Source organism: Malus sylvestris, chromosome 5, assembly GCF_916048215.2.
Source record: "Malus sylvestris chromosome 5, drMalSylv7.2, whole genome shotgun sequence".
NCBI lineage: Eukaryota > Viridiplantae > Streptophyta > Magnoliopsida > Rosales > Rosaceae > Malus > Malus sylvestris.
Window position 1 is genome coordinate 22,856,329 of NC_062264.1, and position 26,421 is coordinate 22,882,749.

General features: G+C 40.3%; 2 protein-coding genes and 1 long non-coding RNA gene across 9 annotated transcripts; all 3 read left to right on the forward strand.

Moving 5' to 3' along the window:
- The first annotated feature begins 6,980 nt into the window (after positions 1–6,980).
- Positions 6,981–8,520, forward strand: LOC126623360 (uncharacterized). Its single transcript, XR_007623738.1, has 4 exons — positions 6,981–7,461; positions 7,545–7,642; positions 7,726–7,823; positions 7,999–8,520. It is a non-coding gene; the product is annotated as an uncharacterized LOC126623360 (long non-coding RNA).
- A 2,245-nt stretch (positions 8,521–10,765) lies between these two features.
- LOC126623356 (uncharacterized) lies at positions 10,766–11,773 on the forward strand. The gene is made up of 2 exons (XM_050292224.1): positions 10,766–10,779; positions 10,860–11,773. Exon 2 carries the CDS (start codon positions 10,863–10,865, stop codon positions 11,511–11,513), a length of 651 nt encoding a protein of 216 aa, XP_050148181.1. The 5' UTR covers positions 10,766–10,779; positions 10,860–10,862; the 3' UTR covers positions 11,514–11,773.
- Positions 11,774–21,264: 9,491 nt separating this feature from the next.
- LOC126623357 (uncharacterized) lies at positions 21,265–23,929 on the forward strand. 7 transcript variants are annotated; one of them, XM_050292225.1, is made up of 5 exons: positions 21,265–21,505; positions 21,578–21,674; positions 22,473–22,746; positions 22,845–22,892; positions 23,591–23,929. In XM_050292225.1, exons 2-5 carry the CDS (start codon positions 21,586–21,588, stop codon positions 23,816–23,818), a joined length of 639 nt encoding a protein of 212 aa, XP_050148182.1. In that variant the 5' UTR covers positions 21,265–21,505; positions 21,578–21,585; the 3' UTR covers positions 23,819–23,929. The 7 variants fall into 7 exon arrangements, with proteins under 7 accessions (XP_050148182.1, XP_050148186.1, XP_050148184.1 ...); XM_050292229.1 differs by having other exon boundaries at positions 22,672–22,746; XM_050292227.1 differs by having other exon boundaries at positions 21,592–21,674.
- Positions 23,930–26,421: the final 2,492 nt, after the last annotated feature.

Genomic DNA, 26,421 nt, shown 5'->3' on the forward strand with positions numbered 1-26,421 from the left:
TAATATTTAAAGAACATAAAAAATTTAAAAACAATCATAATAAACATTAGTAAAACATTTTAAAAGTAACATGAAAGAAGTCCTAATTAAAAATGCACCACATAGCCCGGCTCCTGAAAATAACCGCAAAGCCATCCCAATTATCTTGTCGGTCTTCAAGCTCGTTAAAGCAACCCTCCTCGAGAGTGACCTACGGATCACTAAACATCTCGAAATACTGGTGCAAGTCACTCTTCACTGCTTATAGCGTTCAGAGTATAGCCGATTGAGGTACGCCAACATGTCCTCGTTGATGTCATCCAAATTGTAGTTTGTCTACATGTAACAAATATTATGAAAGTATTAGTAATAAAAGACATTAATAAATACAAAATATATAAATTTTAGATGAAAAGCATTAAAAAGGCAAAAATACTTACTAACAATTGATTGCGCACCGTGTTCTTCACCTTCTCCAGCATTGCCTTCCAAGACTTCCATCGCATAGGGCAAAAGGTCCGCACGACGTGCCCAATGTCATGGGCCAATGCACTATGCTACTCCGTCGTTGGTGCTGTCCGATGTCGCTCATCATATCTGATTGTGATACGATCGTTGGTCAACCGGGTGACCTTCGCCGTCTTCATTTGCCGACAAGGTCCTCGGGTGTTTTTCTTGGCTGCGAAGAAATGAAAAATTAACGTCAACCCAAAACTAATAACAAATCATACTAAAATTTCTGCATAACCTCCCTATAATGAAAACATTTCCAAAACCCCGAAAATGACATAAACAATATACATATCCAACACAATGATCACAACAATTTAATAATAGGTTCGAAACGATGACAACAATAAACAATATATATATATAAGATAACTTTTTAATCCTTAAATGACATAAGATAACTTCGGATGGTCCCAATATATATATATATAAGATAACTTCGGATGGTCCCAATATAAAAGCTCCAAATAAAAAAAACAAGTGCTAATTGCCTAGTCTATAAGACTATAAAACTCCATGTGCCTCTATCCATTTGAACTGTAGAATAGTTAAAATTCAAGTAAAAATTGGAACTAGGCTGAAAGCATGCTATTCATATGCAGCATCACTGATGCAGCATCAGTAGGTGTAGCATCATTGATGCACCATCAGTAGGTGCATCATCAATAAATGCAGCATCAGTAAATGCAGCATCATAACAGGATGGCAAAATTATTTAATGGACAGAGTCAAAGAGAGTACAAACTACAAACCTCTTCGACCAAGAAGAAGAGGACCAGCGGCCAGCCTCCAGAGTATAGACCAGAGCTTTACACGAAGAAAAAAATGTAGATTTTCATCAGAGATATCGTCGACTCGTCGGCCCGCCCTTCGGTACAATAGTGAACAGAAACTAAAGTGCACCAGAGAGTTGATCGATGCTGTAAGGAAAAAGAGTGGGCCGAGCGGCAGACGATTAGGTATTATTGTTAAAGTGAAGATTCTGAATGCTGAAGGAGTTAATTGCTCTATCATGTGAGGGTTCTCATGTGACTCGTGAGTGAGGTTTTAAATTTTTTTAATGACTTGGCTCAAAACGAAGTCGTTTTGGACAAGTCATTTTGAAAAAAAATTGGCTTTCTTCTTTCTCCTCCTGAAATGCACAGCCTAATTGAGTTAATCTATTCAATTATTTAAAAACTCAAACAGGAATTAAAGCGTAATTGAGTCCGAATACATAACTTATAAAAAAAAACCTTAAATTTAAATAGTGTCCTCAAAAACAGAAATTTAAAACTACAATTTCGATGGTGCTCCATTCTGCTCGATGTCATAGCGCCATCAGTTGTAACCTCCCTCCAACGCCGCCTCCATCAACTTCACCAACTCTTCATTCGTATCGTCATCAAGAGTATACTTACACTGTTACACATATATGCAAACAATTCATTCCAACATATAACAAAAAAAATTCACAAAATTAATTATTGATCCATCAACAGTATAATTACTAATAATTCATCCATCACCACCTTCTGGACACTGTCGGGCACATATTTCCAAGAACGCCACTCAGCAGTAGGACAATTATTCCCCATGGCTACAACAATCGCATGCGTGAACTCCACATGTTGTCTCAAATCCTACGGGTTGGCGGGCATGCTCTCATCCTAGTTTTTATCCTCCATCACAACATGAACATAATTGTGAAGAATAAGGATAGTAGAATGGCATATATAAAGGAAGGTTAGGGACTTTGCACGACAAATGGCATATATATAGAAAGGTTAGGGACTTTGCACGACAAATGCTTTGTCGCACAAACATCGACACTAAATACAGTATTGATTCCTCTTATTCACATGCACTGAATTGTTAGGAAAAACTGACAGTGACTTACATGACGAGTCCTTCGTCACGTAAAGATTCACCCTTCATTTGCGCATGTTTTTCGCACCAAAAAATTGCTCGAGATTTTTCTTACTGACTTTGCACGACAATTGTATTGTTTTCGTCGGGCAAAGTTTGTTTGCGCGACAAAGTTTTACGTCGCGCAAAGCTGACCTTTCTTGTGTGACTAATATCCTCTTCCATCGCGCAAAACTATCTTGCGCGATGATTTTTTCATTGTCGCACAAGTAGTTTTTTCTACTAGCGAAGTATATTGATGTGGCCATTTCCATCATAACTACTTACATATTTTGTAGTAAACTTTTCTCTCTGTTGTATGTCTCTACAGGTTTTTAATCTACACACTAGTACAAAAACATGTTTGCACGACCGCAACTTGCGCGACGCAGCAAATTTTGTCGCGCAAAGTATGTTTGTGCGACGCTAAACAGAAAACGTTGCGCAACACCACTTTGCGCGATGAAGACTGGCGTCGCGCAAAGCAGTTTTGCACAACATAGGTGCACATTCATCGCGCAAAACTACTTTAAGCGACGCCAGTCTTCGTCGCACAAAGTGGCGTTGCGCAAAGGCCTTTTGCGCGACATTTTCTACGTCGCGCAAGATTTTAGCGCCAAACCAAGATGCTTTACCGTTTTTTTCCCAACTTTGCACGATGTAGGTGCATCTACGTCGCGCAAAATTTTTTCTTTTTTTTCTTTTGCTTTTAATTTTGGGGTTCTTGCATTGCCTTTTTCTTTTGTGATATCCACTTGTGTAAATGTTTTAAATTGACGATCAAATTAGTTCAATGTATTCATATAGGGTTAAGAAGTGTAACTGTAAAAAATCATCAAAATCGGAGTTAAAATAACCGTTAAATCGTGATTTTTCGTGTATCGTCGTCGAAAAGGTTTGTCCCGTTACTTGATATCTGAATGTTTGTTTTTTGCGATTTTTGGCGTATGCGATCTCGAAGCATATACAAACAAGTTTGACGGTTGGATCGTTGAAACTAGTTTCGTACAATGCGTATTGTTGATGCACAAAATCTGTGAGGACTTTGGACCAACAGAAAGTGTCAGGTTTTGTGACCTTCGCTTGGTTGCTTCGGTCACTAGTGAGGATAAGTACGTAAATGAATAGAGACAGAGAAGCAAACACAGGATGTACGTGGTTCGCCCAAATTAGCTACGTCCACGGAGTAGAGGAGTTCTTATTAGTAGTGAAGGGCTTACACAAGTACAAAGGATCAAGCTCTCAATTTAGTGAGTTCTTGTGAATGATTTAACACAAATGGCATTAGGCAATATTGTGGGGGAATGACCCCTATTTATAGAAAAACTTGTAGCTTTGTCACATTGACATGTGTCATGTTATGATTGGTTCTTGATGTCGACACGTGCTGCGCTCTGATTGGCTTCTAATCTTGACACGTGTCGAGTAATGATTGGCCTCCTGGTCGGAGGGGAACTCTTCTGGGTCCTTGACAGTATAGCGTTGGCCGGTGCTCGGTAGTTTCGGGATTGGTCAAGTATGGTACAAACAGTGCTCCCCTAAGTTCCCGAGTGAGGGAAACTCCTCGGTTGGGGACTTGCAAGATCCAATCCCTTGAGTAATCACGAAACTTCTAAGTACCGAAGTGTGGTCTGATCTTCATCTGCCCTTCTCTGGAAGTACCTTTCCTCCATCCGGGAATGGTGTATTTAGCTTATAGTAGGAGTCCCCCAAGTCGCCGAGCTAGGAGATCTGCCGAAAGAGGTGACAGACAAGGTAAGCAGTCAAACTTCCAAGTAAGCAACCCAGGATCAGAGGTTTGACTTCGGCTTCCGGTTGATTGTTCTCCTTCTCCTTGTCCCTCATTCAACTGCCAGGATAAGGAGAAGCAAATGGATAAGAGATGATATGAGATACTTTTGCTTTTGAAGAAGTAACTTTCCACAGGCTTATTCTTGAACTGTGCTGGAGGGTTTTCTGGTGCCCTTCAGAGTATAAGGCCGATTCAAAAATTTGAGGGTCAAAACAAGTCCATCAAATCTAGAGTACGTTCGACCTTGATGATATGGGATACTTTTGCTGTTGACGGAATAATGAATGTGGTATGGAAAGGTGTCGTGCTGTAGTGATCTGTTTCAGCTCACCGTTGAACCTTCTGCTTCAATCTTTTACATGGCAGAAGTGGTGTGCAACCTTTGCATTTAAATGGTCCTTCAGAACATTCCTTCATAGTGACTCATCCACGCTTGGTAGCTTCAGTGTAAAGAGCCAATATCTGATCAACTGTCATGAGGTATTTGCCGGTGGAATTCGTGACCTTGACAGCAGTTGAGGATGAGTACTCGAGAGCAATGCTAAGTAAGCAACCAGGCAAAGGCTCCAGGCAGTCAGTTCCAAATTGGAGGTTTGATTTCAGGTTCCGACTGACTGCTCTCTTTCTCCTTGTCCTGCAGGTGTGGACAAGGACAAAGACAAAGACAGGGAGAAAGCATGATATGGGATACTCTTGCTTTCGATCCTGATGATATGAGATACTCTTGTTCTTGGTGTGGCTTATTTGCTGAGGTATTATCGGGGGGAAATAAAGCTGAGTATTTCGAGAGGTTATGTTGAGGGTGCCTTTTCGAATGCGAGAAAGGGTTGAGCATTTTTGCAGGTTTGCCTGTCCGTTGAGGAGGGAGGTCAATGTATATAGGGATTTCCCAATAACAAGTAGTAATGCTATTCCTTTACCCTTCTTGGTCACAGCAATGTAGTGGGAGCTGCCAGCTTCACGTGTTTTAATTTTGTCAGAGCACTTTGAAAAAGTGGTATGTGGTATCTGGAAAGCTGATGTTACGTGTGAAGATTACAGACAAGCTTTATCTAAGGAAATCTGGCTCTCGAAGTTCTGAGAGTTGTGCCTCTTCGGTTTTCGAACAAGCAATCCCGTCGAGGATCTGACTCTCGAGATTCGGAAAGCGGTGCTACTCCGGTTTTTGAGAAAGTAATTATGTTGGGAGTCTTTTCTCGAATGTGAGTAAAGGTTGGACGTTCTTGCCAACCTGTCTTGCCGCAAAACACGGAGGTTGACACACATAGGGACTTTCCAGTTGTCAAGCAGTGGTGCTATTCCTTTACCCTTATGGGTAATAGTAGGGTAGCTGGAACTTCGAAATTCTCGTGCCTAAACTTTGTCAGAGATCTTTGACAAAGTTATATGTGGTACCCGAGGAGTTGATGGTGCATATGGAGAGCGGTGATTGAACAGTGAGATTCACGTGCTTTCTACTTCACCAAAAATCTTCGACAGATTGCCCGTAATTTCCGCAAAGCTGAGTGTGCATGTGACAGGTGCTGACGAGGCTGAAAAAACAGGTGCTTCTTCGATTTCTGAGATCGGCCCTCGTGGTCTCTGAGCAGCCCAGCTTTTGAGAAAGCAAACGCCTCTTCGATTTCTGAAGCTCCGTCGAGTGCAGATTTTTATAGAGGCTGGCATTAAGTTCCACAGCACACTTGAATCTCTACCAGTAGAAGCTCATTTCTTGCACTTCTAAGATCTTGATTTGTCTGACCTCTTCCCTCTTCAACACATTTGAAAATGTCTGGACCCTCCGACCGTCGTTTTGACTTGAACCTTGGAGAAGAGACAGCCACGCCTTCTCCAGACAACATATGGCGCCCATCCTTCATATCCCCTACTGGTCCTCTTACCGTTGGGGATTCTGTGATGAAGAATGATATGACCGCTGCAGTGGTGGCCAGGAACCTTCTCACTCCCAAAGATAACAGACTACTTTCCAAACGGTCTGATGAGTTGGCTGTTAAGGACTCTCTGGCTCTTAGTGTTCAGTGTGCAGGTTCTGTGTCTAATATGGCCCAACGCCTATTTGCTAGAACCCGCCAAGTTGAATCATTGGCTGCTGAAGTGATGAGTCTCAAACAGGAGATTAGAGGGCTCAAGCATGAGAATAAGCAGTTGCACCGGCTCGCCCATGACTATGCTACAAACATGAAGAGGAAGCTTGACCAGATGAAGGAATCTGATGGTAAAGTTTTACTTGATCATCAGCGGTTTGTGGGTTTGTTCCAAAGGCATTTATTGCCTTCGTCCTCTGGGGCTGTACCTGGTAATGAAGCTTCAAATGATGAACTTCCAATGCCTCCTCCTTCTGGGGTTTTGTCAAGTACTGAGGCTCCGGATAACCACCCTCCGGTGCTTTCTCTTTCTGGGGCTCCACCGACTGCTGAGACTTCCCCTAAGCAACCTTTGTGAAGGCTCCCTTTTGTTTGTTTATTTTGACTCATGTATATGTACATATTTGTGGCTTATCGAAAATATTAATAAATAAGCTTTGCTTCATTTCAACATATTGTGTTAAATACACCGAAGCCTTCTTCATAAAGTTCTTTGAATTTTTGCTTTTGTTGAAACCTGTATTGTTGAAGCTTTGTGAGTGAAGCATGTAGTTTGAGGTAGTGTTCCCTTAATTTCCCGAGTAAGGAAAACTTCTCGATTGGGGACTTGAAAAATCCAAGTCGATGAATAGTCACGAAACTCTTGAGTACCGAGGCTTAGTAGCATATGGCGGGAGTCCCCCAAGTCTCCAGTCGAGGGAGTTGACGAATGAGGTGTGTAATGTTTGTACAGATATCTATAATGTGGCCTTTGTCATGATTTTGGAGGATGGGTGTATTCGAATCCAATGAGGGGTAGGGTATGACTCATTATCATGTGCCATGATTTTGTCTTCCTTTAGCTTTTCTTTTGCTTTGCTTTACCATTTTTGCTGAAAAGGTTGTCATGGCCATTAACAATCAATATAACACCATTTTCTGTGGCTCAAATCGCAAAACCATCTTCATGAAAGTTGTTCCTTACCTCGTGAACTACAACATATCCGAATTGGAGATCCATCGGAGCAGTACAACTCCAGAAATTCAGGTATGATGAGTGATTGTTCGTCATTTGTATATCAACGCGTCAGACTTGTTGTGAGCTTCAAAAACTCCATTTTCTCTTGCTCAGATCAACATACTTTCTTCATCGAAGTTGTTCCTTAACTTGTGAACTACAACATATCCAAATTTGAGGTCCCTCGGAGCAGTATAACTCCAGAAATCCAGGTATGATGAGTGACTGTTTATCATTTGTCTGTCAACCCGTCAGATTTGTTGTGAGCTTTGAAACTCTATTTTCTCTTCCTCAGATCAGCATGCTTTCTTCATTGAAGTTGTTCCTCAGCTTGTGAACTACAAGATATCCAAATTTGAGATCCCTCGGAGCAGTATAACTCCAGAAATCCAGGTATGATGAATGACTGGTTATTATTTTTCTGTCAACCCGTCAGATTTGTTGTGAGCTTCGAAACTCCATTTTCTCTTGTTCAGATCGGTATGCTTTCTTCATTGAAGTTGTTCCTCAGCTCGTGAACTACAACATATTCAAAATTGAGATCCCTCGGAGCTGTATAACTCAAGAAATTCAGGTATGATGAATGACTGGTTATTATTTTTCTGTCAACCCGTCAGATTTGTTGTGAGCTTCGAAACTCCATTTTCTATTGTTTAGATCGGCATGCTTTCTTCATTGAAGTTGTTCCTCATCGACTGTTTCATAACATATCAAAAATTCAGGATGAACTAACGGTTAAATATTTCCAGATCTTCGAAACATCACAACAGCTTCGAAATCGACAAGAAGCCGACTATCATGTTTGGAGCTTCAACACTTTAATTTCCATCGCTCAAACAGAAACGATTCCTTCTTGAAAGTTGTTCATCTGCTCAAGAACTAGAGGGTGTCCAAAATTCAGCTCCATTGGAGAAAAGCAGCAGCTGCAAAAATTTGATAGAGGAAAGGAGGCGAAGCTTTGTTGGATTTCTAGTCTGGGGAAGATTCCAGTTTTTGTAGCAACTTCAGTACTGGTGAATTGCTTGTATTTTTGTCCATAACTAAATTTTGGACTTTGAATTATTATTTGATCTATTAGAATATGTTTGGAAACATATATATAATTGGAAGTCCGTTTATGGGAGGGACGTGGTTGATGTAAAACAAAAAATGTTTGTGTTTACCCACGTGTTTTTGTATACGTTTAAGAGTGGTTTTTGTGAACAAAATCCATTTCTTTGCCGCAAGGTTTTGTATTTGGAAAACTTGAATGGGTAAGGTTTTGTTTTAAATGAAGCTTTCTAGGTGAAGCTTTGATGGTGAAAGTATGTAGAGGGAGCTTTCTAGGTGAAGCTTTTTTAGGTGAAGCTTTGTAGGTGAAGCTTTTTTAAGTGAAGCTTTTCGGGTGAAGTTTTTTGGGTGAAGCTTTGTGGGTGAAGCTTTTTAGGTGAAGCTTTGTGGGTGAAGCTTTTTTAGGTGAAGCTTTTTGGGTGAAGCTTTTTAGGTGAAGCTTTGTGGGTGAAGTTTTTTTAGGTGAAGCTTTTTGGGTGAAGCTTTTTGGAGGTGAAGTTTTTTTTTTTTTGGTGAAGCTTTTTTAGGTGAAGCTTTTTGGGTGAAACTTTTTGGATGAAGCTTTTTGGGTGAAGTTTTGGAGGTGAAGCTTTTCAGGTGAAGCTTTTTGGAGGTGAAGTTTTTTTTTGGGTGAAGCTTTTTTAGGTGAAGCTTTTTGGGTGAAACTTTTTGGATGAAGCTTTTTGGGTGAAGTTTTGGAGGTGAAGCTTTTCGGGTGAAGCTTTTTGGATGAAGCTTTTTTTTTTTTTTTTTGGCGCTTGACACGATCTTCATTTGCTTGTTTTGTAGTGACTGTGGAAGACGGATTGCTTTCTGATTGAGAAGGGTTCCGGCATCGCTTTGCACCATCTTCATGTGGGTAATATAGGAACTTCCTTATTTTTTGATCATGCATGTAGTGATAGAATTTGTTTCTTCTTATTGTAGATGTCAGAGCCTGGAAGTTCTAATGATGAGGGCTCTTCTAGCTTTAGCTCTAAGTCTGAGTCTGCAATGTCGGAGTCTTCAGGGTCTTTGTTAGAGTCCTGTACTAGAGAAATATTGGATGATCTTCCCAACCGTCAAACTTTAGCTATTGCTAGTTCTTCCTCCATGGCGTTGGATGAGGGGGTTGTTTTTTATGCCATACCCATAGTTCGCTCTGAGTTCACAGCAGACCATCTAAAGAATAACTTGTTAGATAATGAGAAGCAGGTTGAGGCGCTAAGGCAGTCATGTAATATCCCTCGTAGTGTAGGGATACGTTTGGTACATGATGAAGAATGGCCTTCTGAGCCTCCCCAGGGTCATGTTATGTTCTACACCCAGATATTACTGACTTTAGGGGTGAGACTACCTTTACATCCGTGGTTGCAAAAGATGTTATCTTTGATCGGATATGCACCTGGGCAACTCAATCCTGGTTTCTGGGATACTTTGATTGGATTTTATATCATTTGGATGGAGTGTGGGTTGTGTGAGCCTTCCTTCCATCAGTGGCGTTACTGTTACAAGATGCGCCCAACAAAATCATGCACTGGTTATGCCGAGTGTGCATGTCGGAGTGAGAGAGAGCGTATTGTGTATGGTAAGAAAAAGGCATACTACACATGGAAAAACCGTTGGTGCTTTCTGTATAATGATTGGGAGTATGATAAGGGTGTCACGCCTGAGCGACGTGTGCTTACTCACTTCCAGACTGTAGGTTGTAACGTATCAACCGTTCGTACTATTTGCTATTTGTTGTGGTCTTTTCTTGCTTCTAACACTTTGCTTCATGTAGTGACGCGGGGCACCATCAAACTGTTTGGGCAGGAGCTATCTGACATAGAGAAGGTGTTGAGGGTGCCCAAAGAGGATAGACACTTAAGCAAGCTACGACCCTTATTTCGTCGGTACGGTTTCCAACCCTTAGTTTCCGAGAGCCAGGGACGATCGAGTAAGTTGTATCCTTCATGTAAACTTTGCTCTTTTCCTTACTTTATTTGGAAAGTTGTATTTCTTATTTTGATTTTCCTTATGCAGTGGAGAAGGTAAGCAAGAAAACAGGGACTAGCACCAATAAAAGGAAAGCAACAGTGTTAGTTCCTTCGGAAGACATCCTACCGCATAAGAAAATTCATAAGTTCTGAGGGGAACCATCCGTTAGACCTAAGTCCCAAGATGGGGTCCTCAAGGGGCCTGCCTTTAGGAAGACTGGAATCGAGGCCGTTGAAAATGCCGCTGCCGTAGTTGCAGGAGAAGGGAGCCGACTGTTGCCTCCTCCTCTTACTATGGAGCACACTGTCCAGGAAAGTGATCCTGGTTCCCGCCATGAGGGGAAAGGCAAGGAAAGAGCTGGCAGTGTCCCGTGGAAGGACTTGAGGGTTGCCACGCGGCCAAAGGATTTTGGGGATATCAACAATTGCTTGGTAGGGCGTCGATTCGCCTTCGATGAGCTCGGAGAGCCCTTAGCTAAGGATGAATCGGATTGCGACCGGATGTTGAAGCTGTCTTCATATGTGAGTGTTACTTTGTCATTTCCTTACTTTTTCCTCTTTATTATCATTATTTAGGTAGTGATGATCGTCTTGCCATGCAGGTCATGGCCGAGTATCACGACAGACTGCAAGAGGTTGAGCGGTACAAGGCAAAACTGAAGGAGAATAAGCAGCTTGTGGATGAGGCCCGAATGAATAAGGGACTTTTGACGCAGGCTCTCCAACTGAAGGACGAAACCATGGAGAGCTTGAAAAGGCGAAATGGTGAGAACCTAAGGCTTAAGAAATTGCTTGAGGCAACTAAAAAACAATTGGAGGTGGCTACCTTGGAGGTATCCAAGGTTAGGGGAGAATTGGATGGTGCCTTAGTTGAGATTTCTGAACTGGAGGAGAGCATTCCAACTGAAAGGGAGGCTGCTGTGCAAGAATACTTAAGTTCTTCGACCTTTCATCTTGCTATTAAACCCTACTGTGCTCAAGAAGCTCGCTTTGAAAAAAGGAAATGGATGGCCGTCCTTGATCGTTATGATGATGGGAGCATTCTTCGAAAATACCACGAAGATATAGATGAGCATCATCGAAAGGGCGAGACATTTGTCCTTGCTGTTGATCCTAGCAGCGAAGATGAGTCTGATAATGAAGGTAGTGCTGATGCACAGACTCAGCATGGTGAAGAGGATCTTGGGGATGCAGAGGATGATGGTAGGACGCGGAGTGATACTGCCAGGGGTTCGGCTTCAGATGAGAATGAATAGCAGTGTCTTTACTATCTGCATGTATTCTGGATGTAGTAGTCTGATGTGTGTATAACATGTGCCCATGTTATAAGCTTGAGAGTTTTGGATTTTAGGTGTTTATGAGTGTTTGCACTATTATTAATGCATGTTTGGCTATGTATGAATAGATCTATTGTTTGGATATAAGCCATTGTTTGGTTGTTCCTTTCTTTGTATAGTCTTGTCGACACATACTTAGATTTTGTTTCGTGTTGGATATATCTGCTTTGAGGTTTCAACACTTGAGTGTTCCATTGCTAGGAATGTAAAAGAGTGAGGGCTGAGTTGGCTAAATTACCTCTTTATTGAATTCATTGCCAAATGGCCTTCATTACATAGGATGCCGAACGGCTATAGCTCAACACTTGTACATCGTGAGTCTATTTGTAGTAGTACTTCAAGTGATCAGCGTTCCATGGATGGCCAAGGGTCTTGCCATCGGAGCTTCTAAGTGTGTAAGAGCCAGGGCGACTGATGCCAATGACTTCATACGGTCCATCCCAGTTTGGACTAAGTGTGCCTTCACTCGGGACTCTGTCGCAGAGTAATCTTTTCTTTAAGACCCAGTCTCCTATTTTGAAAGAACGAGGCTTGACCCTAGAGTCATAATAGTTGGAGATGCGCTGCTTGTAGGCAACATTCCTCAAGTGAGCTTGGTTTCTGTGTTCCTCGACTAAATCCAAGTTGAGGGTGAGTTGTTTGTCATTTTCACTTTGAATGTAGTTCTGGACTCGGAATGTTGCTTGCTCGAGCTCAACAGGGACAACCGCCTCTGTGCCAAAGGCAAGTGAGAATGGAGTTTCTCCTGTTGAAGTCCGATATGAAGTGCGATATGACCAAAGAACTTGGGGTACAAATTCTGGCCAACAGCCTTTAGCTTTGTCCAAGCTGGTTTTTAAAGTGCGCTTGATTATTTTGTTGATGGCCTCAACTTGTCCATTAGACTGGGGATGAGCTGGAGAGGCAAAGCATAAGTTGATGTTGAACTTAGAGCAGAACAACCTGAACTTCTTGTTGTCAAACTGTCGCCCATTGTCAGTGACTATCGCATTGGGAATGCCGAATCTACAAAGGATGTTCTTCCACACGAAGTCTTCTATCTTTGCCTCAGTAATGGTTGCCAAGGGTTCTACTTCGGCCCACTTTGTGAAGTAGTCCACTGCAACGACTGCGTAACAGACTTTGCCCTTCCCTGCCGGCATTGGGCCGATCAAATCAAATCCCCACTGGGCGAAGGGCCAAGGGCTGATCATAGGAGTAAGAGGCTCTGGAGGGGAATGAGGAATAGTCGCATATCGTTGACATTTGTCACATCAGCGGGATACTTTGATGGCATCCTGGTGGAGTGTTGGCCAGTAATATCCTTGGCGAAAAGTCTTGTGTGCTAGGGAGCGAGATCCAGCATGATCTCCACAGACTCCCTCATGTATTTCCCGAAGGACGATTTCCGCCTCGGCAGGCGTAAGACACCTTAAGTATGGCAGGCTAAAACCTCGCTTATAGAGTTGATCATTGATGATCAGGTAGCGGGTAGACTTGTATCGAATTTGCTTAGCCTGGACTTTATCATTTGGGAGGGTGCCATGAGCAAGGAAATTATAGATCGGGGTGATCCAACTATCCCCCTGTTGTAAGTTGCATACTTCTGCGGCCATGGTGCTTGGTGTTGCCAACAGTTCGACATGAATTTTTCTTCCAATCTTGTCCTCCACAGCTGAGGCGAGGCGAGCCAGGGCGTCTGCATGACTGTTTGCCGCTCGAGGAACTTGGGTGATCTGGTAGTGGAAATGCTTGAGCAAAAGTTGTGTTTGCGCAAGATATGCTGCCATGAAGCTGTCCTTAGCATCAAAGTTGTTGGTAACCTGGTTGACCACTAATTGGGAGTCACTGAAAATATCAATTTGTTTAACCCCGAGGTGTTTGGCCAAACGTAATCCTGCTAGAAGGGCTTCATACTCGGCCTCATTGTTTGATGCCTTGAATTTGAAACGAAGAGCATACTCCATTGCTACTTTGTCAGGCGTAGTCAAGACTAGTCCCGCTCCACAGCCCTGTTGGTTGGATGAGCCATCAACATACAGACTCCATGCTGGGGTTGTTGGTTCTATCTTCTGAGCTTCCGGGGGTAATGAAGCCACTGCTTCAGGTGTAGAAGCAATGTCAACTGGATATGTGAAGTCGGCAATGAAGTCTGCCACTGATTGGCCCTTCTCAGCTGGCTTTGGTTGGTAGGAGATGTCAAACTCACCCAACGCTATTGCCCATTTGATCATTCGCCCTGAAGTGTCAGGACTTTGGAGTATTTGTCGAAGAGGATAATTGGTAAGCACGATGATGGAGTGCGCTTGGAAGTAAGGGCGGAGTTTTCGAGCAGACATGACCAATGCTAGAGCTAATTTCTCAATGTTGGAGTATCGTGTCTCCGCATCTTGTAGGGCCTTGCTAGCGTAGTAAACGGGTCGTTCGACACCAATGTCCATTCGAATAAGAACAGAACTGACTGCTGAAGCCGAAACCGATAGATAGATGATGAGAGTGTCACCAACTTCTGGTTTGGAGAGCAGAGGGGCTTTACTCATGTACTCTTTGAGGTTCCTGAATGCCTTGGCACATTCCTCCGTCCATGTAATGTACTTCTTATTTCCCTTGAGTGCTTTGAAGAAAGGAGCACATCTGTCTGTGGCCTTAGAGATGAATCTGGTTAAGGCTGCCACCTTGCCAGTAAGGCTTTGGATGTCTTTTGAAGTTATTGGCTCTTTCATGTCGAGGATTGCTTTGATCTTTTCAGGGTTAGCTTCAATGCCTCGTTGGCTAATCATGAAGCCTAAGAATTTGCCAGAGCCCACGCCGAAGGCACATTTGTTGGGGTTCAACCTCATTCGATACCTCTTTAGAATGGTGAAAGTTTCAGATAGGTTGGTGATGTGTTGGTCAGCATGTTTGCTTTTGACTAGCATATCATCAACGTAAACTTCCATGTTCCTCCCAATTTGTTCGGCGAACATTGAATTGACCAGTCTCTGATAAGTTGCTCCTACATTCTTTAGGCCGAAAGGCATGACTTTATAGCAATATAGTCCCCTGTCAGTAGTGAAGGCCGTGTGTTCTTGGTCTGAGGGGTTCATGAGGATTTGGTTGTATCCTGAATAAGCGTCCATAAAGCTCAAGAGCTCACACCCTGCCGTAGAGTCTATAAGCCTGTCAATAAGAGGAAGAGGGAAACTATCTTTCGGACACCCTTTGTTTAGGTCGGTGTAGTCAACACACATCCTCCACAAGACCTTTTGAAGCAAAAGACTTTCTTTGGTCGGATTTTTCCTAACAAGGACCACATTTGCTGTTGGAAGTATGCCCACAAAGCCACTCATTTGATGTAATAGCTTTTTGGAATACTTATTGTGTTAAACTATTATATGTTTAATGGAGGGCAATCTTATTGTTAATCACTATTTATTTGTATCATGTGTTTAAGCAATAAGGGAATCCAAGGAATGTATTTGTTCTAAGAGATAAATGATCTAATGAGTTAGATTATCGAGACCTTTCTCTTATGTTCATTCCTAAAACGTTCCTAGCCATAGGATTGCTAATTGGGCATTGACAATCCGCTAAGGCTAGTATGTGTTATGTTGACTCAATCGTGAGTATAACTAGTCTCAAGTCATTTGGTGTTGGACACTAAGACAAACACATAGGTGCTCGAAAGAGTACTCGAGTACACTGAACTACGATCAAAAGAGAGTTCGAACATACATGTCATGTATGAACTCTAAGGTTGCAATATGCAAAGTAGTCCTTTGACCTGAGGCATCATCGATGTCTAATGGTTAGGTCCTTGATCTTTGATCCTGTCAACGGCATTCCTTTGGAGTGTCCACGACATTGTTGGGGTCAAGCTATCTAGTCATGTAGGCATATGAATGTACAACAAGGGATCTCTAACCTTCCATGGTGGAGGGAGAATACTCTAAGATATGATTCTAAAGTCTTTGGCCAAAGCAAATGAATATGACTTAGGAAGTTTGTTCCAAATCATATTCAAGGGAATCATATAGGAAAGTATCACATTGGATAGTAGACATGAAACCAACTATCACTTAAACAATGTGATTAAGAGTATTGTATTAGAGAATGACCGTATTGCATTGTAATTGTAACTGGATAGGTTCTCCAACCAATTCTACTTAGCTTGGGTAACCATGACATACTGCTAGGTGTCACTCATGGTTTGTGGAAGCCCAAATGATTAGGTAACACTAATCATTAAAGGGAGAATTGAAATGTGGTTTCAATTCACAATCGATAGTTAAGAGTAACATCGCCCACTGCCTCGCTAATTGGAACCTAATGGATCGTACACCGAGTAAGGATGTATGTGAAGAAATTATATGAAATGGATTAGCAATTAAATGGTTTAATTGAAGAATGGTCAAGATTAATTAATTAATTAGTTAATTAATTATACGAAAGGTTCGTATTGGGCTTATATGTTGGTTTTGGGTTACGGGGCCCAAAAGCGTTTTGGACCAAAAGGCCCATTATGTTTAAGTTGTATGACAACTAAAACAAAATGGGCAAATAGCCCAATAACAATAAGGAGGGCCGGCCATTAGGGTGAATTGCAAGTTTGCTTAATTGCAAGCTTGCCACTCACCAAAGAAATGAAGTATAAAAGGAATTTTATAGCTTTATTTTCATTAAGGTGTTTTCTAATTGAAATTGGGTGAAACGTTCTCTCCATTTTCTTCCAAGAGGGCAGCCACTAAAGGAAGGGACATCTAGCAATCTCTTCTTCCTTAAGTCATCCATATCATCCTCACAAAATACATCCTTGGTGTAGAGAATTAGAGACATCAAGCTTTTGGTGTTTTGGAGAACAAATCCTTATTTCTCAAATCTTCAAAGGAGCACCAAAGGGAGGAAAACACAAGGAGGATTCAAGGAGCTTGGAGGTGACTTGAAGGCCCTCCACTTGGGTGAATCCCTTGTGTAAACAAGGATGATCTTCAAGGGTAAAGAAACACTAAATCTTTACTTCTCTTTAATGTTGTTAAAGAGTTTATTTTGGTTCACCATATACTAGGCTTTGAAAGTCATGGGTTTTATGAATTGTTTTTGGATGCATGCCTACTTTAAAGTGTTAATTGCTAGCATATGTATTCAAATGTTCATACTTGTTCTTAGCTAGGACAAAATTTTTCCTTCATTTGCTACCCATGTCGGGTAATTGACTTCGCAGACAAAGCCTATGCCTTTGAGTTTTTCAACTTCTGCTTTCATTGCCTCGTATCGTTCAGCGTCATAAGATCTTCGCTTCTGTCTCACCGGCTTGATCTTGGGGTCAATACTCAAACGATGACAGATGACATCGGGAGAGATGCCTGGCATGTCCTCGTATGACCAGGCGAAGACTTTAGTGTTCTCTTTCAAAAAAGATATCAATGCTAATCGAAGGGGCGGTGACAATGTGGTGCCAATATTCACCATGCGGTCTGGATGGTCTTTGGAGATAGAGATCTTCTCTAACTCTTCAGCGGGTTATGCTTGCTGGGTGAATGAGTCATCTCGAGGGTCGTCGGGTTGACTGTTGCCATCCTGAAGACCCGAGTTGGATTCATCTGGACTGGTCTTTACGACTTGGTGATGTATAAAGAGAGTCTCCTTGGGGACAGGCAGGTGTTGTTGTTTGACTGAAGTGTTGTAACATGATCGAGCACTAAGTTGATCTCCCCTGATGTACCCATTGCCGAAAGGGGTTGGAAACTTCATCAACAACATATGTGTGGATACCATGGCCTTGAGATCATTGATGCCTGTGCGCCCAAAGATGACATTGTATGCCGTCGGGCAGTTGACCACTAGGAAGTTAGTGGTAATGGTAGCCGTGTAAGGGCCTGTACCAATAGTAAAGGGTAAATGTATGCTCCCTAAGGGTTGCACGATATCACCGGAGAAGCTTATCAGAGGAGAAATCGAGCGATCGAGCAAGTGTTCATCTACACTGAGTGCCCTGAAAGCTTCGGCAAACATGATATGTCTTTGCCTCGGCGGAGGCATGGTTATAAGCCTGCGCCATCACCTCATAGTAAGTCTTCCAAGTATTGGCATTGATCATGTATTTAAAGAAACAATCACGTAGGCCTGCCGTGAAGGCTTTGAGGGCAGTCTTGTCGTCTGCCTCGGCATACCGGGAGTATTCATGGCTGAAGCGGCCAGCATACATACGTAATGACTCGTCTGGCTTCTGGCGGATAGTGTACAAGTCATCTGCAGAGTGCAAGCGATCGGTTTGGAAAATGTGTTGGGAAACAAATAGTTTCCTCAATTCCTCAAATGAGTCTACCGTCTCAGGTGTAAGACGACAATACCAATTTAGAGCTCCACCAGAGAGGGTGGAGGGGAAGAGAAGACATCGCTCTTCGTCGGTGTGCATCCGGTATGCCATGGTGGACTCAAAGAGGTTAAGGTGCTCAATCGGGTCTTCTTTTCCAGTATAAAGTTGCAAGCCAAGCTTTTGCTTTGTCTTTGCTTGAAGGGGGGTGTTGAGGATCCTCCTTGTCAGAGGGCCAGGCCTGGGTTGGTTCCAGTCAGGTATTTCAGCCTGACGTTCAGCCTTCAACTTGTTTACTTCCTCAAGAAGTTGTAGGACAAGGGGGTCCTGAGCGGAGTTATGTGTCACTGGAGCTTTCTTTCGTAAATCTCCATCTCCTCTTGGAATTAGGAAGGTTTGATCAAGGCCATGTGATTTTTCCCTGGACTCGCTGTACTGGCTTCCAGGGTATGTCTGTCGGAACACCTCTGAGTCCCCTGTACCCTCATGTCTCTCTAGGACTTGTTGCCCCTTCCCCAAATTGGTGGCCGGCTTGGGCCGTGGCAGGGGACCGAGTCTCTCAGAAATCCTTGGGTCATTAATCTTTGAGCTTATATGGATGGAATTCTCTCGACGTTGCTTCAGGAAATCCCGACAATCGCGAAAGACGGCTTTCGATCCTTCTGCCCCTTCAGCAAAGAGGTGTCTCCCTCCACTTCTCATGGTTCAGGTCGAAGCAACTGGGTTAAGAGAAGCCTCATGTTGATTATCAAGTCGAGGGGTAATCTGTTCCCTATCAGGGATATCTATGTCGAATGCATGTGACCCTCCATGTTGGAGGGCACCCAGTTGATGGTTGACTTCCACGGGGGCAACAAGCTCGCGTGTCTGAGCTTGCCTAGCTTCGTGGAGTGTCTCGAAGAGCTTCTCATATTGCTCCTGGAGGACCTCATTCCTCATTGCTATCTTGTTGTTCTGAGCTTCCAACTCATCGACTTTAGCTTGAAGAAGAACTCGTTTTCCTTCCTTCTTTCGTTGTTTCGCACTATGTGCAAGGGGGGTGTCATTCTGTGTGCTGTGGCTTCCTTCGCTTCCCATGTTGGAGAGGGATGCCTGGTCAAAAGAAAGTGTACGAATGATAGAAACCAGCTTGACACAGCTGAAGAGAGTAGGAATAAGTGTCGTTTCCCACAGACGGCGCCAAATGTTGATGCACAAAATCTGTGAGGACTTTGGACCAACAGAAAGTGTCAGGTTTTGTGACCTTCGCTTGGTTGCTTCGGTCACTAGTGAGGATAAGTACGTAAATGAATAGAGACAGAGAAGCAAACACAGGATGTACGTGGTTCGCCCAAATTAGCTACGTCCACGGAGTAGAGGAGTTCTTATTAGTAGTGAAGGGCTTACACAAGTACAAAGGATCAAGCTCTCAATTTAGTGAGTTCTTGTGAATGATTTAACACAAATGGCATTAGGCAATATTGTGGGGGAATGACCCCTATTTATAGAAAAACTTGTAGCTTTGTCACATTGACATGTGTCATGTTATGATTGGTTCTTGATGTCGACACGTGCTGCGCTCTGATTGGCTTCTAATCTTGACACATGTCGAGTAGTGATTGGCCTCCTGGTCGGAGGGGAACTCTTCTGGGTCCTTGACAGTATAGCGTTGGCCGGTGCTCGGTAGTTTCGGGATTGGTCAAGTATGGTACAAACACGTATCCCATCAAAACAATAGATTCACTAATACTTAGAGTTTATTTATACTTTCATTAAGTATAACATAAGATTTTGTGATATCCACTAGTGTAAATATTTTAAATTGACAATCGAATTAGTTCATTGTATTCATATAAGATCAATGAGTGTAGCTGTAAAAAATCATCAAAATCGGAGTTAAAATAACCGTTAATTCGTGATTTTTTGTTTACAGCCGTCGCAAATGTTTGTCCCGTTACTTGATATCTGAATGTTTGTTTTTTACGATTTTTGGTGTATGCGATCTCAAAGCATATACAAACAAGTTTGACGGTTGGATAGTTGAAACTAGTTTTGTACAATGCGTTTCCCATCAAAATGATAGATTCACTAACACTTAGAGTTTATTTATACTTTCATTAAGTATAACATAAGATTTTGTGGTATCCACTTGTGTAAATATTTTAAATTGACAATCGAATTAGTTTATTGTATTCATATAGGATCCAGGAGTGTAGCTGTAAAAAACCATCAAAATCAGAGTTAAAACTACCGTTAAATCGTGATTTTTTTTTATAACCGTTGAAAAGTTTTATCCCGTTACTTGATTTTTGAATGTTTGTTTTTTATGATTTTTGTTGTATACGATCTCGAAGCATATACAAATAAGTTTGATGGTTCAATCGTTGAAACTAGTCTCACTTAATGCGAATCCCATCAAAACAATAAATTCACTAACACTTAAGAGTTTATTTATACTTTCATTTAGTATAACATAAAGATTTTGTAGTATCCACTAGTGTAAACATTTTAAATTGAAGATCGAATTCATTCATTGTATTCATATAGGGTCAAGGAGTGTAGCTATTAAAAATAATCCAAATCGGAGTTAAAACTATCGTTAAATTGTGATTTTTCGTTTATAATCGTAAAAAAATTTTGTCATGTTACTTGATTTCTGAATGTTTATTTTTTACGATTTTTGGTGTATGCTATCTCGAAGCATATACAAACTAGTTTGACGGTTTGATAATTGAAACTAGTATCGTAGAATGCGTATCCCATCAAAACAATAGATTCACTAACACTTAGAGTTTATTTATACTTTCATTTAGTAGAACATAATATTTTGTGGTATCTATAAGTGTAAATATTTTCAGTTGACGATCGAATTAGTTCATTGTATTCATATAAGGTCAAGAAGTGCAGATATAAAAAATCATCAAAATTGGAGTTAAAACTACCGTTAAATCAAGATTTTTCTTTTATATCCATCGAAAAGTTTTGTTCCATTACTTGATCTCTAAATGTTTATTGTTTGCAATTTTGATGTATGCGATCTCAAAGCATATACAAACAATTTTGATGGTTCAATCGTTGAAACTAGTCTTATAGAATGCGTATCCCATCAAGTTCAATAGTATACATATTTATTAAGTAGCTTTAATTTTATTTATTTTGTTATAATACTTAAGAGATTAAATGGTATATACATTTATTAAGTAACTTTAAATTTATTATTGTAGTTCGGATCGGGCTTTTATTAGAAAAATATATTATTGTGTTTTATGTTAAAAAAAAAGAATTTGAAAGAACTAAAGTCACATTTTCAATAAATTTTATAATATTTAAAAATAAATAAATAACTTGCGCAACGCAAGGATATGCGTCGCGCAAAGACACTTTTTGGCGGTACAATTGCAAATAATAGGTGCTTTTTTTATAAATTTTTGCAATTTTTTTTTATTGGACAAAACGTCGATCCTTTTGCTCTTATTCCACTCGGTCTCTCTTTTCACTCTCGCCCATCTACAAACAAATTTCCCTTTCTCCCTTTTTTCCTCCTAACAAATTTCTCACAAATTTGGGCAGTTTTCTTCACAAATTTTCACTAACTTTCTCATTTCAGTAAATCCGGTTTCTGGGAAGAATTGCCGGCGTTTTTGGGCAGTTTTCATCTCAGGTAATCCGGTTTGTCTTCTTCTCAGATTCAACTAAAGTTTCAATCTTTAATTTATATTTTTCCCCAATTTAGCTACTTGTATGAAGGAAACGAATCCTTTCGCTCATCTTGGTCTCTCTCTTCCCTCTTGCTCATCTCGTTCCTCTCTCACTCCGTCTCAATTCCAAAGGTCCCTTCACATCCATCTCTCTCAATGTTTTGCTTTTTTTTGCTTTAATCGTTCAACATATGATAATTAGGGTTTTATTTGGTCCAAATTTCAATTTTAGTTTGTGTATCAGATTTCAATTTTTAGTTTGTGTATCAGATTTCAGTTTTACTACCCCATTCTAGGTCCAAAGTGTGACTTGGGGGTTGCTGTAAATTTATGGGGTGGTAAAATTTATGAATTTCTGGGGTTGATGTAAATTTATGGTTTTTGGGGGTTGCTGTAGATTTATGGTTTTGTGGGGTTGTAGTAAATTTATGGGGTAATCTGAGTGAGTTGAGGGTAAAGGGTGAAAGAATTGGATTGCTTTGGATCATTTGTTGTTATCTCCGTGTAAGAGATATAAAGTTGACGAGGCTCATACTTGTTTGAGGGTTCTTGTATGTACAGATGTATTATTCGATTTTCTGAGTATTAGAATAACTATTAGCTGCATTTTAGTGCTGTGTTAAGAGACATAAAATAGATATTTTTTTCCTGGTTTTGTAGTAATTAATTGTTCCATTTACTTAAGCTTAGCTGGCTAGCTATGAGCTTTATGATGTTATCATGATATCAATCAATTTAATCATTGAATTACTACTTTTATTTGAAATGGTAGCTACAAGCCAACCTTATCTTCCATGTACTTAAGCTTTTAATTTGCTTTGAGAACTATTAAATGTAATGAACTTTGGTATTGCCTTTGTTCCCTTAATCTGTATATTGCATTTGTTTAAGTGAGAAATGACTCATTTCTTAAGTTTTATCACATGGCAGCTCATATTTCAGAACAAGAGGGCAGCTCATATCAAATGGCTCATTTCCTAAGTTTTATCACATGGTTTTTCTTTTTTATATGAAGTTTATGAAAAGAGGATTGTGGCTGAAGCTGGATGCTTCACTGTATCGTAAGAAGAGTCTGATGATAGTCATGTCAAATAGTCAAATATGTTTTGTATTGATCTGTCTTCTGCAGGGATTGGATGTCTTAAATATGCATATGTGTTATAATCTCCATTCATGTGCTACCCTTGGATCTCTTTCCAGATTGGTAAGTTCTGAGATTGTTCTCTCGTCGTTTGCTTGTATTGAGTTTGGGCATTAGTGAATCTATTTCTCTTTGTATGAGAGTCAAATTTCTTAATGCAGGTTCAATTGTTGCTGATCATGATTATCATGGATGAGAATGGGAAGAAGGTAACTTATCCAGCTTTCTTTTTCTTACACTTGTGCTTCTAATCTTTGTCTACGGGGTTTGTTGCCAACACTTTGCTTGTATGGACACTTATTTAAGATTGATAAATGATTTCTAACACGATGATTGTTCTCACATTTGTAGTTACAGTTTTTCTTTGTGCATAAGGACTGCGTATGTTTGTTTACTGATTAAGTCATGCTTCCCGTGCTGTATAATTAGTTGCATAAGGACTGTCTATGTTTGATGATTGATTTGTCCATGTCAGATAGGCCATGATAATTAAAGCTTTCTTAGTTAGATTGCAAGTATAGAATTTAATAACTGCACTAAGAATATTGTCAATGTGTTTGAAGATAGCTTTTGGATAGACATCAAGTATATGTCTACTTAGAATTGCCTTTTTACATGTATTTTACGACAAATAAAATTACGACAGATTAAATTGATTTTCATCATGTTAACTTGCGACCACAATAATCAAGATACACATAAACGGAACATCTGATCCCATTGGTTTAAAGTATAGTTGACATCTTTAATTAGTATTGTTTCTATAGTTGCACTACTGCTTTTTATATATATGTGAACAAATGCAAGAAAGGATATGATATTACTTTGGGTGCTAATTGATTAGTTTCAAATGCAAGAAATGATTAGTTTCTAATGTTATATTTTTATTGTTCGGTGTATGGGAAAGGCGCGGGTTTGTGAGACGGGTGCCTTCTCTTCCAGATTGACCACAGGAGAGGTCAATGCCTTGAAGGAGGAAGTGACAATCCTAAAAGGTCAACTTGCGGCTGAGGGCGAGCAGATGAGTATTATTGTATGGGCCTCACAGATGTTCCGTCTCCAAATCCCGATGCCAGCACTTGATCTTGCTCCACCTTCGACCTCCCAGTTCCTTTGCCCAACCGATACCAAGTAGCTTGATGTATAAAACCTAGAAGACTACTTCTTGTAGTTTTTTCTTTTTTGTTCGAACATTTTGTAGGTACATTTTCATATATTTTATAATTAAATACTTTTTCTTGGTTTATTAATTATTGTTTAGAATTTAATTACAATATTTATTAAAAATTAAATAAAAAATATTTTTGCCAAAAAAAAGGGGTTTGCGCGACGAAAGAGTAATATGCGTCGCGCAAAGAGATCCTTCGTCGCACAAAGTAGTTTTGCATTGTACTAGTGACATGCAATTGGCTTGCGACAAGCCTTTTCAACACCAGTATTTAGAGGGAACTTAACCTTAAGGTAATAACCATGCTGAAAAATGCTTGGACTCGGAAGTTATTTGAACACTTTATATAACTGACATAGCTTCCAAATCATTTCATTAATTTCTGATCTACATGAGAGATCGCTGCTACTTACGATAGAGATTTGCATTATCATTATCGCTAATTTCTTTATAAATGATAGAATCACAAATTTATTACAATGGCATTCGCAATTCTCCGCGTACACTTCAGGTTGGCAAACTGTCTACTGGTGACTCTAATGTCCCCACAGGATAAAGCATCAATGGTTGCAAAGAGTTACCATTAAAGGTACGGAGGTAATATTTTAACTAAACCACGTCGTTGCTTTCTTCGTAGCATATTAGATCTTGGTATCCCTACTTTTTCATGCCAAGGTTAATGGACTGTCACCTATTTGCATATTTGAAATCTAATCTATTGTGTAAATAACCTGGTAAATTGGTATGGTGATATGGATAATCATGACAGTGCTCTTGTATTTTGCAATCCTCGTTACCTTGGAACATTAAAGAAGGGAGGGACGTTGAATCAAGAGACCAATCATAACACAAAATGTGTCAACATCAAATAAAACTCGTAGAGTACCATATCAACCGCGAAAGGGAGCCAAAGACTCTCCTCAACTATAAAAGACGACCGTTCTCCTACAGTTAATTCCTAATGCCATTATTGTACTTAAACTCGTCATTACAACTCACTCATAATGATTGTGCTTTGTGAAGTCTAGTTTTATTGTTTGGCTTCCCTTGTTAAATGTAATCAATTGTACCACACATGTTCTCGTTATATTTAGGGTTAAATTGCAACTTTTGGGATCATGCTGCTGGAAATATCACTTCAAGAGCTTAACTTCTCTCATCAAAGGTTTGTTCATTCCTATGTATTTGATGTCATTATTTCCAGTTCATTTTGTCTAGTGGTTCTATGTCGTCAAAACTTCTCGTTGCTATCACGCGAGTTGGGCACACACTTTAAGACAACCCACATGAGCCATATGACTGCTTTTTATTGAAAATGATTTTTCAGCCTTAGATTTTTCCAGTTTGCTTGTACACATGACACGTGGTTTTTCTTGTCCCCCGTCTTGTCTAAAACAAAGCCCCACTATAAAAATTTAATCTAGGGTTCTTTTCAACTTGGCTAGGAGATTTATATTTTTCTGATTATCCAGATCATTGCATATTAGGGTGGCATTGTTTTCGTGATTTTGATCTTTGATTTAGGTCAAGCTTTTCTAGTTTCAAAGCTTTGAGCTGACTACTTTTTGGATTCACTTTAGTTTCATCTTTTGAAGTGTGTGACTGTTGAAACTGACTAGCCATCAACTTCATCATAACATCATTTGCATAAGTTGATTTGATTTCGGTGCCATAAGATGAAGAGCTCAGGAGGAGTTGCCACTTCCTGAAGACTGAAGGAATCCATCTCGTGAAAGGGAAGGTTGCACAAGGGTACAAGTTGCTCCATAGATTAGGAATTAGGAATTGAGCTTGTGTGGTTACATTGTAAGAATGTTGATTTCACTAGTGGATTGGACTCAATGGAAAGCCCCCAGTTTTTAACCCTAGAGGTGACTTTTTTCGAGCCAAAAACATCCTGTGTGTATTATTGATTTCCCTGGATTTATTTCTTACATCTTGTATATGATAGATGATCATCTTGACTTGCATATAGACTTGTCCATGCATCTAAGCTTATCAAGATTTGCATTTATACTAGACTGGACCTCAGTTAACTAGGGACATGTCTGTAAACCTAGTTTTTAAATTGATTATTTCCGTTGCTGGTTAATTAACAAACGTGATCTTTGTTGACTAGTGTTGATGACTAGCCAGTCAAGCATATATAGAATTTTAATTACAGGATATTTCACTTGGAACCAATTTCATGCTTGAACGTGTGTATTGTGTAAACTCTTCACTATTAATTAGAACTCATCTACCCTCTATATCTTTACATATTATCCTCACTAGGTGACGGGACTAACTTTGAGAAGGTAACAAACTTGACACTTTACGTCGTTCCATAGTCTCACTTATTTTGTGCATCAACATTATTTGTAAATAGTCTCTTACAAGCAATTGAGCCCGTGTGATGCCATCTGTTTTAAAACCGTGTTAAACAGGTGGAACATATTCAAATCTATTAGCATCCTTATGTTCAACAAAGAATTAAAAATAGGTGTTTATAATACATAGCAAAAGTTTTAAAACTCTTTAATTCTTCTTTCTAAGTAAATTTGACAAATACGTACAATACAATCTTCGAC

Bases quoted from the DNA above. Each gene is read 5' to 3' on its own strand.
- LOC126623356 (XM_050292224.1), top strand. From the start codon at position 10,863: ATGGCCGAGTATCACGACAGACTGCAAGAGGTTGAGCGGTACAAGGCA.
- LOC126623357 (XM_050292225.1), top strand. From the start codon at position 21,586: ATGAAGGAAACGAATCCTTTCGCTCATCTTGGTCTCTCTCTTCCCTCT. The intron at 22,747-22,844 runs GTAAGTTCTGAG...TTCTTAATGCAG, and splicing joins TTGGATCTCTTTCCAGATTG to GTTCAATTGTTGCTGATCAT. The intron at 22,893-23,590 runs GTAACTTATCCA...TGTATGGGAAAG, and splicing joins TGGATGAGAATGGGAAGAAG to GCGCGGGTTTGTGAGACGGG.